The 15,932-nt window shown below is 38.7% G+C and overlaps 1 protein-coding gene across 6 annotated transcripts in view; it reads right to left on the minus strand.

The window, feature by feature from the left end:
* The window catches only part of MYOM1 (myomesin 1), a 76,699-nt gene that overhangs the window by 21,156 nt on the left and 39,611 nt on the right, over nucleotides 1-15,932 (minus strand). For 3 of the 6 annotated variants that reach the window (XR_009967453.1, XM_062632895.1, XM_062632896.1), the window contains exons 17-25: nucleotides 14,997-15,118; nucleotides 13,748-14,074; nucleotides 11,929-12,125; nucleotides 11,058-11,184; nucleotides 10,127-10,311; nucleotides 8,651-8,765; nucleotides 5,275-5,431; nucleotides 4,192-4,298; nucleotides 4,026-4,070 (exon numbers count right to left, since the gene is read on the minus strand). Coding sequence is in view for 4 of the 6 variants with exons in the window: in XM_062632895.1 (XP_062488879.1) it covers nucleotides 4,026-4,070; nucleotides 4,192-4,298; nucleotides 5,275-5,431; nucleotides 8,651-8,765; nucleotides 10,127-10,311; nucleotides 11,058-11,184; nucleotides 11,929-12,125; nucleotides 13,748-14,074; nucleotides 14,997-15,118 (1,382 nt within the window). In the remaining 2 variants the exon portion in view is untranslated. The remainder of the gene's footprint in view (nucleotides 1-4,025; nucleotides 4,071-4,191; nucleotides 4,299-5,274; nucleotides 5,432-8,650; nucleotides 8,766-10,126; nucleotides 10,312-11,057; nucleotides 11,185-11,928; nucleotides 12,126-13,747; nucleotides 14,075-14,996; nucleotides 15,119-15,932) is intronic. The other 3 variants (XR_009967454.1, XM_062632898.1, XM_062632897.1) reach the window with 2 other exon arrangements.

The following is a 15,932-nucleotide window of genomic DNA, read 5'->3' on the forward strand; positions in this document are numbered from 1 at the left end:
TTTGCCTGTGCCCAACAACTGTTTTCTTCTATAAACAGAAAGCCACTTCTTCCTTTCATACTGATTACTGCATGCAAGGTAACCAGCTTATGATAGCTTTTCATATAGACAGAATGCCTTTCCACCCACATAGACATAGGATGACAGACAAGATTTAATCTTTTGATTCAACCAGGTCTGTACAGACTGGAAGTGTTCAGGATTTGAGTTATGCTCCATTTTAATACAAGGCTATTTCAAAGGTAAACTGCAAGCATCTCTGCAGTATGAAGATAGGCTGAGAAAGTTGGGGCTGTTCAGCCTGGAGAAGAGAAGGCTGCGTGGAGACCTCGTAGCAGCCTTCCAGTATCTGAAGGGGGCCTATAGGGATGCTGGGGAGGGACTCTTCATTAGGGACTGTAATGATAGGACAAGGGGTAATGGGTTAAAACTTAAACAGGGGAAGTTTAGATTGGATATAAGGAGGAAATTCTTTACTGTAAAGGTGGTGAGGCACTGGAATGGGTTGCCCAGGGAAATTGTGAATGCTCCATCCCTGGCGGTGTTCAAGGCCAGGTTGGACAGGGCCTTGGGTTGCATGGTTTAGTGTGAGGTGTCCTTGCCCATGGCAGGGGGGTTGGAATTTGATGATCTTAAGGTCCTTTCCAACTCTAACTATTCTATGATTCTATGATGTGCATCTGTATGGTGCAGATACGTGTTTAATGAGTTGTCTAACAGTATTACTGTAAGACAGTGAACTGACTCAGCAGAAAAACACAAAAAGAAACCCAAGCATGAAGACAGATCAGAAAGTCAGCTGCTGAGCTGCAGACTGGGAGTTTTCTGTAAGCACTCTGATCCTTTGCTGAGTGCAAATTCCATCTCCTGAATTCACAAAGTATTACAACACCCCCTCGGTCTCCCCAGTACATTTTGTTTACCTGTGAATAATGGGAATCCCCCACATGTAGACCAACTCCTTGTGTTAGCAGGAAAAACAAAATAATGTGAAGAGTACTATACTGTATGTAATATTAGTATTTCTTATTCTTTTTTATTTTTCCTTGTTCTAATTAGTAGAAGTCCTCAGCTTGCTCTCACTTTAACTGCTTGTTAAGATATCTTAATCAGCAACATTAAGCATAAGCACTTAGACTCTGATACTGGGGCATATTGTTCATTTTATCAGCTTCCATCAGTTGTCTGACGTGATTCTCAGATTCTCAACAAAAATCATACTCTGGAGAGTACATATGCTGTATGTGAACTCTCCCCCAGTCTCTGCATTCACAGCAGTGTAAAGTCTGCATTGCTAGGGTGTAACATGGAACAGCTGAGGGCAGTGTACAAACACATTGCAAAATGCTTGATGATATAGTCTGGTGATAGCATAAAGACACACCTCCTTCCAGACAAACCCTAGGGAGGGTTGTTTCTTTAGCTCTGTGTATGCAAAGGCCCATCTGCAGCAGGAGAGGACTGGGACAGATGTACCATCTTTCTACTTGCACCATTCTAAGCAACTGGGGTGTCTTCTGGAGCAGAGCTGCCATCCTACCCCACTACCAAACAAAGTTGGGGGTAGCGGTCCCCCATGTCTTCCTTGCATGCTCATCCCTTTGCCATACGTACAGCATCGAACACCAGCATGTGTGCTTTTGGTGCCTGAGTGGCACAGGACCTGTCTCTGGTGAAAATAAGGCTTCTGGGAGGTGAGGTGACAGAGAAAAAAAAAAAAGAGAGAATAATGAAAATGACACGGGCTTAACCAGAGAGAGGAAAACCCGGAGCCTGGCAGGACAGAATTACCATGAGGGAGCAAGGCAAAGAACAAACCCACAGGTGTGTGCCCCAGCAGTGCAAATGGTCTGTGTGAAGCTTCCTCACCCAGTGCATCACTTTGCTTGTAAGAAACAGAAGGAATCTCAGGTCTTGCATAATTTCTCAAAACAAAACAACTGGAATGCTACAGGAGCCAGTGGAAGCAAGAGAGAGAGGATGTGAATAGAAATCAGGCTGCACTGCCTTTGTCTCACTGTCAGCTCTACGGCAAGATTAAACCCACACTTGATTTGCATGTAATTAACTATGAATGTCTTAGTCTAACTTGGGAGAAAGGAAGGTATCTCAGAAGCTGTTAAAGGCTGAAAGGTTGCAGAAGGATTCTTTTTGGAGAACAGGCTGATCACTTCTCATGAAGTGAGACAAAGGATGAATCTGTGTTACAGTCCTCCATGAACAAAATCTTATTTTAAAATATTTCTATAAGCACCAAATGACAGTTACTTCAGGCATTTCCCAACCATCTTGCTTACAAAGTTTTACATCCTATTTGTATAGCATCACAAATTACTGTGAGCACTTGACAGAGAGTCTTCAGGCAGTTACTAAATTGTAGAGTTGGAACAGTTTATTTTTACCTAGAACCAATAGACTATCACACCCATATGTAGTTGTGTTCTGTAAAAGGCTGCGTTATTCAAGCAACCCATTTTCCTACAGAGTTACTGGCTGCAGATGTTTCTAAGCAGAAGTTTCAATTAATGCAGTTCAGAAGTTCAAAGAAAGCAGCAGGAAAGAGCTCATGTTGAATCAGAAATACCTAGCAACTAATTCTTTTTTAAGAATTTTGGGTAATCCTCAAATAGATTATCTGGAGATAGAACTGAGGTTTTGATCCACAGGAGGTTAGTATTTTTCTAGCCTCATAAGCATGACCAGATGAATCTCAACTTCTTTTTTTTATAGTGTCAACAGGGCCTGGAGTGACCAAAGCAAGTAAGACAGTTTTCTCCTTAAGGATATATTCTGCAGTGATCTCCTTTTCTGCCTTGTGCCTTCTGAAAGCTCATGTACAACTAGAAGTGTACTGTTAGCTAATACAATGCAAAAAAAGAAGGCATCATCTGTGTCCTGAGGAGCTTATTTTGTGACATTAGTTATATATAGTTATATTAGTGCAATAGCACTCAGAAGGGTCAGGGCAAGTAAGGACATGTGACAACAGCAAGGTTTTGTGGTGACTAACTTCCAGTGTGAAGACATAATTAGGAGGAAAGAACTAGGAGGAGCAGGAGTAAACAAGGGGATGCTTAGACTGTCATTAAGATGTCAAAAGGTGATACAATATGTTGACAGGAGTAGAGCTGGTATGAAAAAGACACGAAAGGAAATGAGAAAGAGAAGTGATGTAGGCAAAAAGACAGGCCATTTCTTCAGCCAAGTTTTGACTGGGCTGAGAGGCACGATATGGGCTGAGTTGGCAGAAGTGTCAACAGTGTATGCACGAAGCTGAAGATGTTAAAATATAGATAAGAGTTTTAGTGACTGCAATGAAAAAAAAAAGAGAATATTGTGGGAAAAGATGAAACCAGGTTTAGGTCTCATCTCATTGTGTGTAATAGGATTCATTACACAACCCATTATTTATTTTTTTTTCACCAATTATTCACATTGCAGTGAAAATAACCAAATTGTGCTGGTAATAGTACAGGATATCACAAAGGTATGGGAGGCCTGTGGAGTTGACAAAAATACCGTCCCAAGCTGCAGGAATGATGTTCATATTGTCAAGTGTTAAGGAAAGAGGGAGGAAATGAATTTTCAACAGGAAAGTTATATATATAGATAGATCATTACAGCTGAATTTTCTACAGTTGCCCGCTTTGTTAACCTTGAATTTGGAGCAAAGTTAGAGAATTTTTCAACTTCTGGTTTTCAAAACAGGTTAAGTATGCTGAGTAAGTATAAAAGGCTGTTCTGCAGAAGAAACAAAGCCGATGGTATACTTATTTTCAGCTGCTGTATAGACTTATTACATGCCTAGACCAATAGCCTGCAACAGGTTGGGAAGAACATCAGTAATATACAAATGTACTGGGAAAAAAAAAAAAAAGGAAAAGATAAAGGAAATTAGATTTTAAATGCAAAACTACTTTCCCTGGAAACTACAGTAATGACTTCCCCACCTGACGGTGACAGGAGCTTTGTGATACCCCACTGCATGAAAAGCTCTTCCCTACAGACATGTTTGATTCACTTACTTGGGAATTTGCGTTCATGGCTCAGAGCAAGCAGACGTTTCATTTCTGCAAAAGGCAGAAAAGAAGTAATATAAGGTGTGCATGCCTCATGCATCTGAGAGGCACAGCAGCAGGGAAGAACAGGTGTGAAAGCAAAACAGGCATGCTTAATAGACATTGTGTCTACCTTCCTCATCAATCGTGTAGCTTGATGAAACTCCATCAGTGTCTGTAACAACACAAGAGTAAATTCCCAAATCATCTTCTCCAAGATCCTTAAAGGTAGCTTTTGACCTTTAAGAAAACAAACAAACATTTTGATAAAGAGGTGAGATCATTCTGAACAGAACCCCTTCTTTATGTCTGTAACACCAGATAAAAATAGTCTTGTATTAGCTTTTGCTCTGACTGAACAGGAAAATGTTGGGCTCTGGCCATTATAAACTACATTAGGTCCTATCATATGTGGTACGAATGAAGACGGCACAACTCTAACATAGTGACAAAACCATTGGAGATAGCTAGTTTAAACTAGCTCAAGCATGCTTAACAACCTTAAGGGTCTCTCCCAACTTCAGATACTCTACGGATTCTATGTTGTCAAGTCTTTGATGAGTGTGGAAGGATGCTGTAAGCACAGGCTGATTCAATTTTCATACTCAATACCATGAGTGTGGTGAGTGAGCCACAGGGCTTTTTCTTATGATTTCTGTAACTAGAAGAGTGCATGGACGCTTCATAGGGTGAGCCTGTGCATTTGCCATTGCTTCCTCTCTGTTAAAAGCAGGAAGAAACAGAGTAGGCTTGTGAAGCATTATACAAGTTTCCAAATCAGGACATGTAGTACCATCAGAAGAGACTCCTGCTTAATCCAGCACCTCCAAAGATTGCAACAGTGTTACATGGCAAAAGCATTTTGCAAGCAGCCAGATAATTTTATCCTTTGAGGATTATTAAAATATAACTATATGTATTATTAAAATAACAACAGTAGAAATAATAATAATTTGCCTTGATTGACAAGGTATAAGATGAAAGAGCACAGATTTTCTCTCCCTATTCTTAAGCATAACTAAATTGCCTAAGCAGGAAGTCTGACTTTTTTTGTGCAAGCTACAATTTCCAAATGATCTGCATAGGACTTGCTGGAGAACAGCATGTTCATGAAGGAGCCTTTTAGTAACTCTGACTGAGGTCATACATCCAAAAGGATGGATTTCGGTCTAGATCACTCAAACACCAGACTATTGCTGTCCCCAAGGGTTCTTACTTTCCGCCTTTGGTATCAATGTTCAGTCGAGTGTCATCCTCAATCGGTTCATAATTCTTGGACCAAACAAATTTAGAGTTAGGAGACATCTGATCACACTCAAAGTTCAAGGAAATAGCTCCATTGTCATCAACAACAACTTCTACTTCCTTGGTTCCTGAAAGAGCAGAACAAGGCAATTCCGGATAGAGAAACCAGCAGACAAGTTTATATAGATATCATTTATAGGGTGGATTAAGCAGATCCTTGCCATTTTCTCAGTTGGCACATAAATTGCTTCAAACTTTGGCATTCTCAGTCTTCAATTCTCAAGAACAGCTCTTATTCTAATCCACAGATTAAAGAGCATTGTAAATCAACTGATTTATTTGAGCAAGCCTAAGCACACGACAGTCATGATATTTGTTCTGTAAAAAAAAAAATGAAGGGAAAAAAAGAAAAGGAAGCATCTAAATCCACTAAATGTTTGAAATACTAAATAGCAATATTTTCCATGGTAAAGGGTAGTCAGAGCTTTCATTATGCCACATGAATTCCTTTTTCCCTAATAACATAAGAGCTCTAAAGGGAATACTCTGTGCAACTGTGGGTGTTCAAAGAGGTTCAGGAGGCAGAAGAGGAAACAGTCAAGTTGCCGCAGCAGTGAACACTTGTGCAATAGAGGCACATTTTCAGTAGCACTGGCTTCACTCCGGGAGGTTGGTTTAATTGCTGTGCTTGGCATCCAGCCCTGCCACCGTCTGCAGCATTAATCCTGAGCCCACAAAGCAGTGAATATTTGCAATTAGCTACTTAAGTTGCCCACCCTGTTTTGCCAGTACCTGAAGTCCTTGAGCTGGATAAAGTGACCCAGTTTGTCTTTTAAAAGGCTCTGGGGATGAATCCCAGGTCAGAAACCTAAAGGCACCTCTATCCTGCCCACTTGCACACCAGTGAAGCTGAGGGAATTTTGTCTGGGATTCGGGCAGCTGGGCAAGCTCATCATCTGTGGTGTTAACTTTCATTTCAACACCTTGTCAGAATGTCAGGGAGGGCTTGTGCACTGAGAGGTGCTGGAGAACATCCAGACTCCTTTTCTGAACAGCTCTGAGCTGGGTCTCCCATCTGAATAAGACACTCATGTTATATTACTTAGCCTAAGACAGTTCTGGGCTGCCTAGAATGCTAATGACACACTTCCTCCACAAAGTATTGTACCTTAAAGACAAAATCCTTATTCCTGACATTAAGATTAAATGCTTAATTTTTAGCATAATTCTTAATGAGCCTCAAGCATCCAAGCAGATTTCTGTGTTTTATCATCCTAATACTATACAACGTCCTTTCCAACACTGTGAGTAGCTCCTGTAATGACAATTTTTGTACATGCAGCTTTCTTAGTATTTATAACTTGCCATAACCATTTAATGGAAAATGAGATTAATATTCCCATTTTGTTACTGTTATTTACCAGCCCTCACAGTAAGAAAGCACATTAAGTACCAATATATGATAAATGAAATCTAAGGTCCACAAATATTTTACCAGGCAGCAGCATATTCACTATTTTTCTATAATTTAATTTTTTATATGCATATTCATCACTTGACATTTGGTAGCATTTTGTTTCTTGTAGATCATTAGCACACAAATCTTTTGATGGCAGATTATGCAATGTGCAAAGAATTACAGCCAGAAGGTTCATTTGAAGGACAGGATCTTTTATATTTGTTTTAAGGTATTCTCATTTTTATAACAATACATTGCATTTATTTCCAGAAATGTTTACAGGTGTTTACCTGTAATATTTATATACATTTATATATGTAATATTTATATAAGTAAAAAAAAAACTTTTTAAATTACTGACCAGAATTCTCCACCTGTCCTACAAAGTAGAGCCAAAGAGGCCCCTGTAGCAGTAGCAGCCTTAATTTCCCTCCTCTAGATAGCTCAGTGGTTTCAACGTATCATTCAGAGCGTCTCTTAAAGTCATTGTGAGAAACAAAATACTTAGATGTCATATAAAATCTCCATTTTTCTGAGTGGTATATTTCATTGAAAGGGAAGAGATAACATGAAGATAAAGCAGAAAGCTTCAAAACACTAGTTAATGGTACCATTTCGAATGCAGCTAGTCAGAAAAGTTGAATGGGACAGGGTTTCCCTAATTTCTGAGTTTCAAGCCCTTCTCAAGTGACTGATGCAGGAGCAGAATCTAATTTTGCTTTGCACCAAGATGCACAAGAATTAAGGGCAGCAGTGGGGAACAGCTGCAGTCTGCTCTTGGGTTTACTCTATTTCCTGTGAGGTCCACACACGCCAAAGTACTTTTGTCTAAAGACAAGTTTACAGCTCAAAACTAGCCTGGATTGGTGGGGTGTGTTTTTTTAACTAAATTTTAGGAGATAAGTGTAAAAATTAAATGTGGTTTTCAAACAAGAGAAAGTGGTTGCAAAGTACCACATAATTATATTTACACACTTCATTGCATACAGACAATTGGTACGATTCGCGTTAAAGCAAATATTTTCATTTGGATATTCTTTACTTACATTCTCTGATTAGAAATCTCAACTGTTTAGATATTTTACACATTTGCCAAAAGGAAAATTCCAGCAGGAATTGTCTGGAGACACCTAACAATATTTTGTCTCTATCCAAAATGGTGATAAAGGCAGCATTCATTGGGCAACAACAAAACACTTGTGGTAATTTAAAAAATAAAACTGTATGATTGGTCTTGAGATTTGTGTGTTTTGAGTGAGAAAGGCAGAAGCCTCACCAAGAGGCTGCTTTCCAAAATAGTTTTTTTAATATGTCTTTTGTCCTTTCTTAGTACATTTTAGGAGGTTACTTTTGTGGATGCCGTATCTGCAGATACAGAGCCAACCTTCAAGGGTGACTCCAGCAAACAGTTGCACTTGAATTCCTACTGAAAGGGGTCTCCAAAGTGACTTCATTATGTTTTTAAAGCCTTTATTTCAAAGGCCAAGGGGAAAAAGGTAATTTCTTGTACCCTTTTCTCAGGCACGTTACTAGGTTAAAGAAAGGAAAAACTAAACAACAGGTTTTCTATAGGATAGGCAAAATCTACATGTGTACTATTTTGTGGTTGAGCTGATCCTAGTGGGTCCTCTACTTATGCAAATGATATACGCAAATCTTACAATATAATTGTTTTTTTATATTCCTGAAGCTGTAGTTACGGTAAGAAAATCTGTTCTGACATAAAATTGTACCAGACAAGAAAGTAAGATATGACCCACAACTCATTTCCTACTTAGAAAAACAGTTTAACTTGAGAGGGGTGGGACTGCTCACGTGCAGCCTGTACGTAAAAACAAACAAGAACCTGTTTAAATATGATGAAAAAGAGGAAGTATTTCTGACAAACCTGGTCGTGTTTCAGCTACAACAGGGCTCGTGACATCTGATGGTTTCCCAACACCAGCCTGGTTCATTGCCCGCACACGAAACACATAGCTCACACCTTGTTTTAGGCCACCTATCTGGAGGGAGCAAATACACATGCACCATGTGTTACAAAACACTGATTATAATTTCATGCTTATTACAGATCAGTCTGAATACTTGACAATTGTATTTCCTTTCTTTTTTTGCTTTGCTTCTTTTCCAGTTGACAAATATTTCAAGTATTTCTTCCTTTTTTGTTGTTTTTTTTTTTTCAGTTCCGGAATGACATGACTAATCTGCATGGCTTGCTCCTTCCGTGTATGCATAGCTAATATTTAGACAGCATCATTACTAAAGGAGGCCTACAAGAAATCTAGAGGGGCATGTAGTGATAGGACAAGGAAGAATGACTTTAAACTCAAAGAAGGAAGGTTTAGATTAGATATTAGGAAGAAATTCTTTACTGTGAGGGTGCTGAGGCACTGGCACCGGTTGCCCAGAGAAGTTGTTGCTGCCCCATTCATGGCAGTGTTCAAGGCCAGGTTGGATGGAGTTTTCAGCAACCTGGTCTAGTGGAAGGTGTCCCTACCTATGGCAGGGGGCTTGGGACTACATGATATTTAAGGTCCTTTCCAACTCTAACCGTTCTATGATTCTATGATTTCTTTGCAAAAGGAGCATTGTTACTGAATAGGATGTTTTTAACTTATTTACATTGACCTCTGAAACATCACAATCTTTTACTGCAGGTAAATTCTGTCCTTTAAAAATGAAATTATCACAGTAATAAATGCCAGCTATACTTATTTAGAAACAGGAGAGCAATTAATTGTACAGATTTAATTGTAGTGACTTGAGGAATCATACATTATAACACCTGTTAAGACTCCTTTAAAACATATGAAAGTATGATACTTTAAAGTGAGCTGTCTTTCAAATATTCTGAAAAGCATATAACTAGCAAACCTACTTCAGGTGTATCTCTAGAACTGAGACACTGCTGACCCTTTATTTAGAAGTCATTCCACAAAATTATGAGACATAATAGTGCACAAAGATTGGGTTTAACTTGCTGTGAAACGTGAGCAGATGGTACTTTGTATCCTCAAGAACCACCTGCCACATTATCATAACATCTGGTTTTATGCTATCTGCTTTTGTGTAGTGATATCTATCTTGCCCTTTGAGCCAGAAAATGTTAGGGATGCCTCCTATGTTACAGAATGGTATTTGGGTTTAGCAGTGCTTTCTTTTATTTTTAGGTTTGTCATACCAGATTTTCTTCTGAGTTACTGTCTTGTCTGACTATACAGACATTACATTGTGTGTATCCTCAACACAACATAGCCTACTATTTCATTAAATGGAGCCACGATCAGAACATGATGATGCTATTGAAGGCTGACTTCATCAAGGTTATGCTGTTATACCAGTATTTGAATCTTAAGCTCTTTACCTTCAAGTATTTATTTTGAAGTGGCTTCTCATTGACACTCTTCCAGCGATCCTCCTTTGCTTCAGTTTCCTTCATATCGACATAATAACCAACTATGGGACTACGGCCTGTATAAACTGGTTCCTTCCACAGTAAAACCAAAGAGCCCTGCCTAACTTCTGAGCATGTGACATCATGGGGTGGCCCTGAAAGGTAAAAATTAGAGTTGTGGTATCAAAATAAATCCCAAAGTGGCTAATGCATAAAACTTCAGAATCCAAAACTAGACAACATGCTGTACACCCAGAGCTGGCATAACATGGGCAGCTCCTCTGTGTCATATCTAGACCTGATATAAATACAACCTATGTCTATTAAAAAGACTAGCCCAAAAAACAATCCAATTTGCTGAGATTGGTATCTTGATCAAATATTCACGAACAAACAAAACTGACAAATAATCTCCTAACTCAGGGAAATAAGTTAATTATTAAGCTAATGTGCTGCTTCAAGGACTGCTCTAAAGTCCACTGAAGTCAAGAGAGGCTGTTTTCATTCATTTCAACAAGTGTTAACAGGCCAGCAATATGGCCTTGATGTGATACATTTAGACAAGGGTTACAGGACCTCATTCTTCTCTGCCTTACATCTTAGACAGATATTTATGTCTACCATTTAAACTAGGAAGCAAAGTGACAGACACAGTAAAAGAACCAAGCAGGAAAGATAATGAAAGTACAAGCTGTTGTAAAATGCTGCTGACTACGTAGGGGTTGTTTAATATGCCATTGTAAATGTACTAAATCAAAGTGATGGAGACTCAAGCTTGGGTATGAACTTCAGTGCCTTTTGACTCCTCTGGAAACTGAAGGTGTTGAGAACTTTGATGGATAATTAATTACAGGGCACCCTTGGGCAGTGAGTAACCTCCACCTCCCACTCAGGATCCTACCAGGTACAGCAATGGTCCATTCTTCACATTTGAAGGGCTGGCTGGGTTGGGAAGGTGTCCCAACCCCTGCCAGGTTAGCAGCAGCTACCTGGAACTGGTACACCATGTTTTCCTTCAGGTTTTGAATCTGCATAATCAGTAAGACAGTACTTATTAACTTTGGATTAAGGCTTTATTGAACATATGAACATGTGTTGTGTGCATGAAAAGATAAAAGCATTATTTACATCATACTAAGGCAATAACTATCTTGGCTTTTCCTCTGATCAGTGGCAGAGCATACATGAGTGGTCTTAGCACACCAAACTTTAAACCACTTTTCCCATTAATAGACACTTGGGTAGTAAGGAAGGGAGCAGTGTGCTGCATAACAGTTATATTAATCTGTCTCATGATACAAGCAAGTTCACTTAAGGCAAGACTTGTCCTCACAGTAGGGTAAAACTCAGTCCTGGCACTGGTTTTCATTTGTAAAGCAGCTCAAAAAGGTTGTAGCTAGCACTACCTCTAAATTAGGTCAAGAACTGATCAGAAAGTGCAGCTGGTACACAGCTGGTTCCAGCACCAGTAAGAACTGGGATAGGTCCACCAAACCCAGTAAGGAATGCCGTCTGTTGAGGGCATGACATGAAAAATTGGTCATGCCTAGAGTAGTGAATTCACAGATGAGAGCTGGTGCCAGACTAACAGATCAGTGTACAAACAGCTTTGCAGAGAAGTTTAATAGAACTGAATAAATGTATCATCATGGGTATAAAACCCTCTGAACAGCAATCTGTACACTGAACCATAACTTATCGAAATCTGTCTTTGAGATCTGTTTTGGAAATACTGTCTGCACCCACATCAAGTACAGCAGTTAACCACTTACCCGGTATGCCCTCTCACTAATGGCCTTAATGTTGGCCTCCATCCATTTCCCAGGAACTCCATCAACCACTTCACGATAGTTCACGTAGTAGCCAGTAACTTCAGTTCCACCAGTGACTTTAGGTTGTTTCCATCCTAATACCATTGAGTCACGAACACTCTCAAGTACCATGATGTCATAAGGTGGAGATGGAGCAGCTGTTTCAATGTGAATACATGTAAGTAGGAAGCAGTATTTCAATAATCAGACTGGCACTCAATTAGTGCACCCAGGTGGCTCCCATCCTGCATTTCCTAATTAGAACAATATTTATGTGGTCAAAGGAAGTTTCTGGAGTTGGAATAAGAAATGCAGGATAAAAGCTTCCATAAACCAAATGAAGAATTCCAAACTGCATGGGAATTAGCTTTCAGGATGAATTGTTTTTTAAGAAGCAAGCTGATGCATAGTGAAAGAATGTGTTGCAATTGCAGCTCTGATGTAAGTGATCAGGACTCGCATTAAAACTGTGAAAAATGAGGAACTAAAACTAACATTACAGGAAAAGGAACAAAAAAATGGAGATGCAATGATTTGTTTTCTTTTGCTGAAAGCAAACCCTTTTTCACACCTACAATGTTGGGTCTTTTTTGTGTTTTTTTTTTGTTTTTTTTTTAATAGGCCCACATTCTTCCCTTCTGAGCATGGACTTTATCTATTCATTCTTTTTTCTTCTTTTTTTTTTTCTAATTTACATACTGTGCAAATTTTATCATTGCACCCATCATATGATCTTACCTTAATAGAAGAAGGCGTGATCATAGGCACTATAGACTGACCAGAAATGGAATATGTCTGTTATTGGAACTGACATTAAAAAATACGTGGTGTAATCTTCTTTTCTATTTATGTTTTTTAAACGATAAAGATAACATTAACTTCATCTCAACCCATTTTCTTATAAAGTCTTTTCTGTACCTAGTGGGGAACTGCTTGCCCATACCCTATGTATCATGCACCGGTGAAGAGCCCTACTTGTAATCCAGAAGTCCTACTTTTGGTGGAAATCCTACATCTTATATGTTTGCTTTTGGTTTTAATGTTTTATATCAATGCCAGCTAGTCCCAGGTGCCTCTGCTTTGTTTTCTGTTCAACACTTTGCGCAAGACTTTTGAGTCTCATTTCAGAGGCCTGGGGAGGAATTCAGTTCACTGGCCAGGGACCAGGACTTAAATGAAATTCAAGCCCCACATTTCTTGGGCACAATGGGTGTGTAGGTGTTGAAAACATAAAGCATGATTTTGTGCATGTGCCTTTAACTTGATAGGTTTTTCTCACTACATATTGCTGTCAGTCAAAGATACAACACAACATTCATTGTTAGCACTGTCTCAGAGGATAAGCTGTAGCTTAGGCATAAATCCACAAATCTTATATTCTAACACAATACAGATTTTCATGCTTACCATCGTAATCAAGTTTTGTTTCCTTCACATTTACATAACACAGAGACGAGATAACAAAGACTCCTAAAAAGTCACTGACGTGATTTAGAAATAATACCATATCTTGGATACATTAATATGTAGTCAAGCAAGATATTAAAGTAGTAAACAGATTTATGTGTTTCTCTTTCAGTAGGCACTACATTTGTAGTGGTTTCCAATACTATTACATGCATAATGATCTTAATGGAGAGTTGAGCATGCACTTAATGGGTCCGATGGAAGATGAATCACTGGAGAGCATGTTCACCTGTGAAGCTGATGAGCAGAACTTACAAACATCTGAAGTGGATGTACCCAAGCAGTGAAATCTATTTATTTTATTAACTCTCACCTTTATCTTTCTTCTTTGGCACTTCTTCCAGTGTCAAAATATCCCCAGATCGAGACTTACTTGCCTGCTTAGGAGCAACTTTTCGTAGTGAAGATGTGACAGTGTCCTTAACCACTTCTCTCATGTTATTGTCTCCTGTACTTGACAGTTTGTCAGAGCTACTGGGTAGTGCGTCTCTATTAAACTTAGCATTGCATTTTAGCAAAGCATCTGTGTCAAAGATAGGCTGGGAGGACTCATGCATGCCTTCCCAGATGGTAGTGCGGTCTGTTAGTCCACCAGCTTTACCACTCAGTTCAGGACACACACCATGAAGCAATCCTCCCCCTATAATTTCCAGAAAACAGCAAAGACATTTTGAATTAGAATACGCTTTTTTCTCTTCATTTAGTCAACAGAATGAAGAAATATGTACAGTCAACAATACAGCCAAAGTATGACAAATCACAGGTTTTGCACACAAAATGTTAATCTTGAATTCACAAAAATTTGAAATGCGTAGAATACCTCTCAACCTCACAAGTAATGCTCTTTTAATAACATATACTTTTCAGAGAGAAGAAATATGGAAAGTTAATAGTAGCCCTTATTTGCTATGATTACTTTAGTATTAGATCTTCAGAGTCATATTTCTGATCCCTTCAAAACGATCTCACAAAATTGCTCTAAGCCACATCTCTCTGCTCTAAGGTTGTGAGGTATCCAGTTTCAACACAAATGAGAGCGAGGATGTTGCAGACGTGCAATTTATTCTAGCCAACGATACCATTAATCTTTATGGATTATTTCAGGAAGTGGCAAACAGAAAAAATTCATCAGCACAGGGGGAACACACAGGGTTATAGAAGCTTTACAAAAGACATATTGCACTGATTATTGGGTTTAGGTATGGAGAGAAATTTATTAGGAACTGACTGTTATATAGGATGGTGTGCATTAGAGATGATATATATCACATTACGGAATCAGAATGACATTCCATTTTCCAGGATACCTATGCAGTGAACTTGGCAGTGCTCTCTTACAGTGGTTCACAAGAAACACTTGGAGAAGAGTGGATGGTGAGGGTGAAGAGTCTAAAAGAGTGCAGTGACTGTGAAACTATGCCTGTGAGACCATAGGATCTATGGATAAATTATTATTTGTGGACAGCATTGTGAAACAAAACAATTTACAAATAGTTGTTGAAAACCTCTTAATTAAAACCCAACATATTTGCCATTAAAAAGAGCAATGGAAAATAGCTTACCAATGGCTGCTTCCACCTGTATAGGCTCTGAATCCTGTGAAAATTCACTGAGCCCTGCTGCATTAACAGCTCTGACTCTGAAAATGTACTTCTCACCATTGACAAGCCCGTGGCAAATGAATCTAAAACAAATCAGTGAAGGAATACTCAGAAAGTAGTATGAAGAAAATAGAAATCTTAAGTGGGAAAAGAAGCATTTCTTCCATAAAATGTACTCTCATTTCTGAAAACTGAGGATAAACCATGACCTCAGTGACTTAAATGAAGCCCAGAAAATGTAGAATGTATTTAATCACCTCATTCATGCACAAATATAATATCTAAAACCATATCTCTCCAGATAAACCATTTACCAACACTCTTTCCTTCTTAAGACTATTCAAGTTTTTATGTTACCAGAGGGTCTACCTTACTTCTGCTGGTATATAAAGTCCATATTTTGTGATGGAAAAATACAAAAAGCTGCAGAGATAGCATCTATATTTCCTTGTGAAATATCATAATGACATAAGTAAGAGACACCTGTAGCACAAGTCCCCATGTTTCACTTCCAATAATAGATGACAAATTGCAGTGTTCAGAAACATAACAGGGCATAGTACAAGAGCTAAAAAGTGCCCAATTTTTTTTTTTTATTTTTGCTTCTATACATGACACGATAATCTACTGAGTTACCTAATGATTACATAAAAAACCTCATAAATTTTGTCCAGTGTCCACTCTGAGAACACAATATTTCCCAAGGCAGGAATAATTTATATTTATATTGTCTTTTTAAAATGTCAATGTTTTATTTAAAACAAAACTTATTTTAGAATAGTTATTTGAAGTGTATTTTATTTCATGCTGCTTTTTCTCTGTTCTACTTCGTAATGTCATGTCTTGCACTGCCAGTCCTGGAATCATGCAGTGATGTTTGAAGCAAATATAGTGGGG

This window comes from Pezoporus occidentalis, unplaced genomic scaffold, assembly GCF_034315485.1.
Source record: "Pezoporus occidentalis ecotype Australia unplaced genomic scaffold, CSIRO_AGI_Poc_V1 ctg4, whole genome shotgun sequence".
Lineage (NCBI taxonomy): Eukaryota > Metazoa > Chordata > Aves > Psittaciformes > Psittacidae > Pezoporus > Pezoporus occidentalis.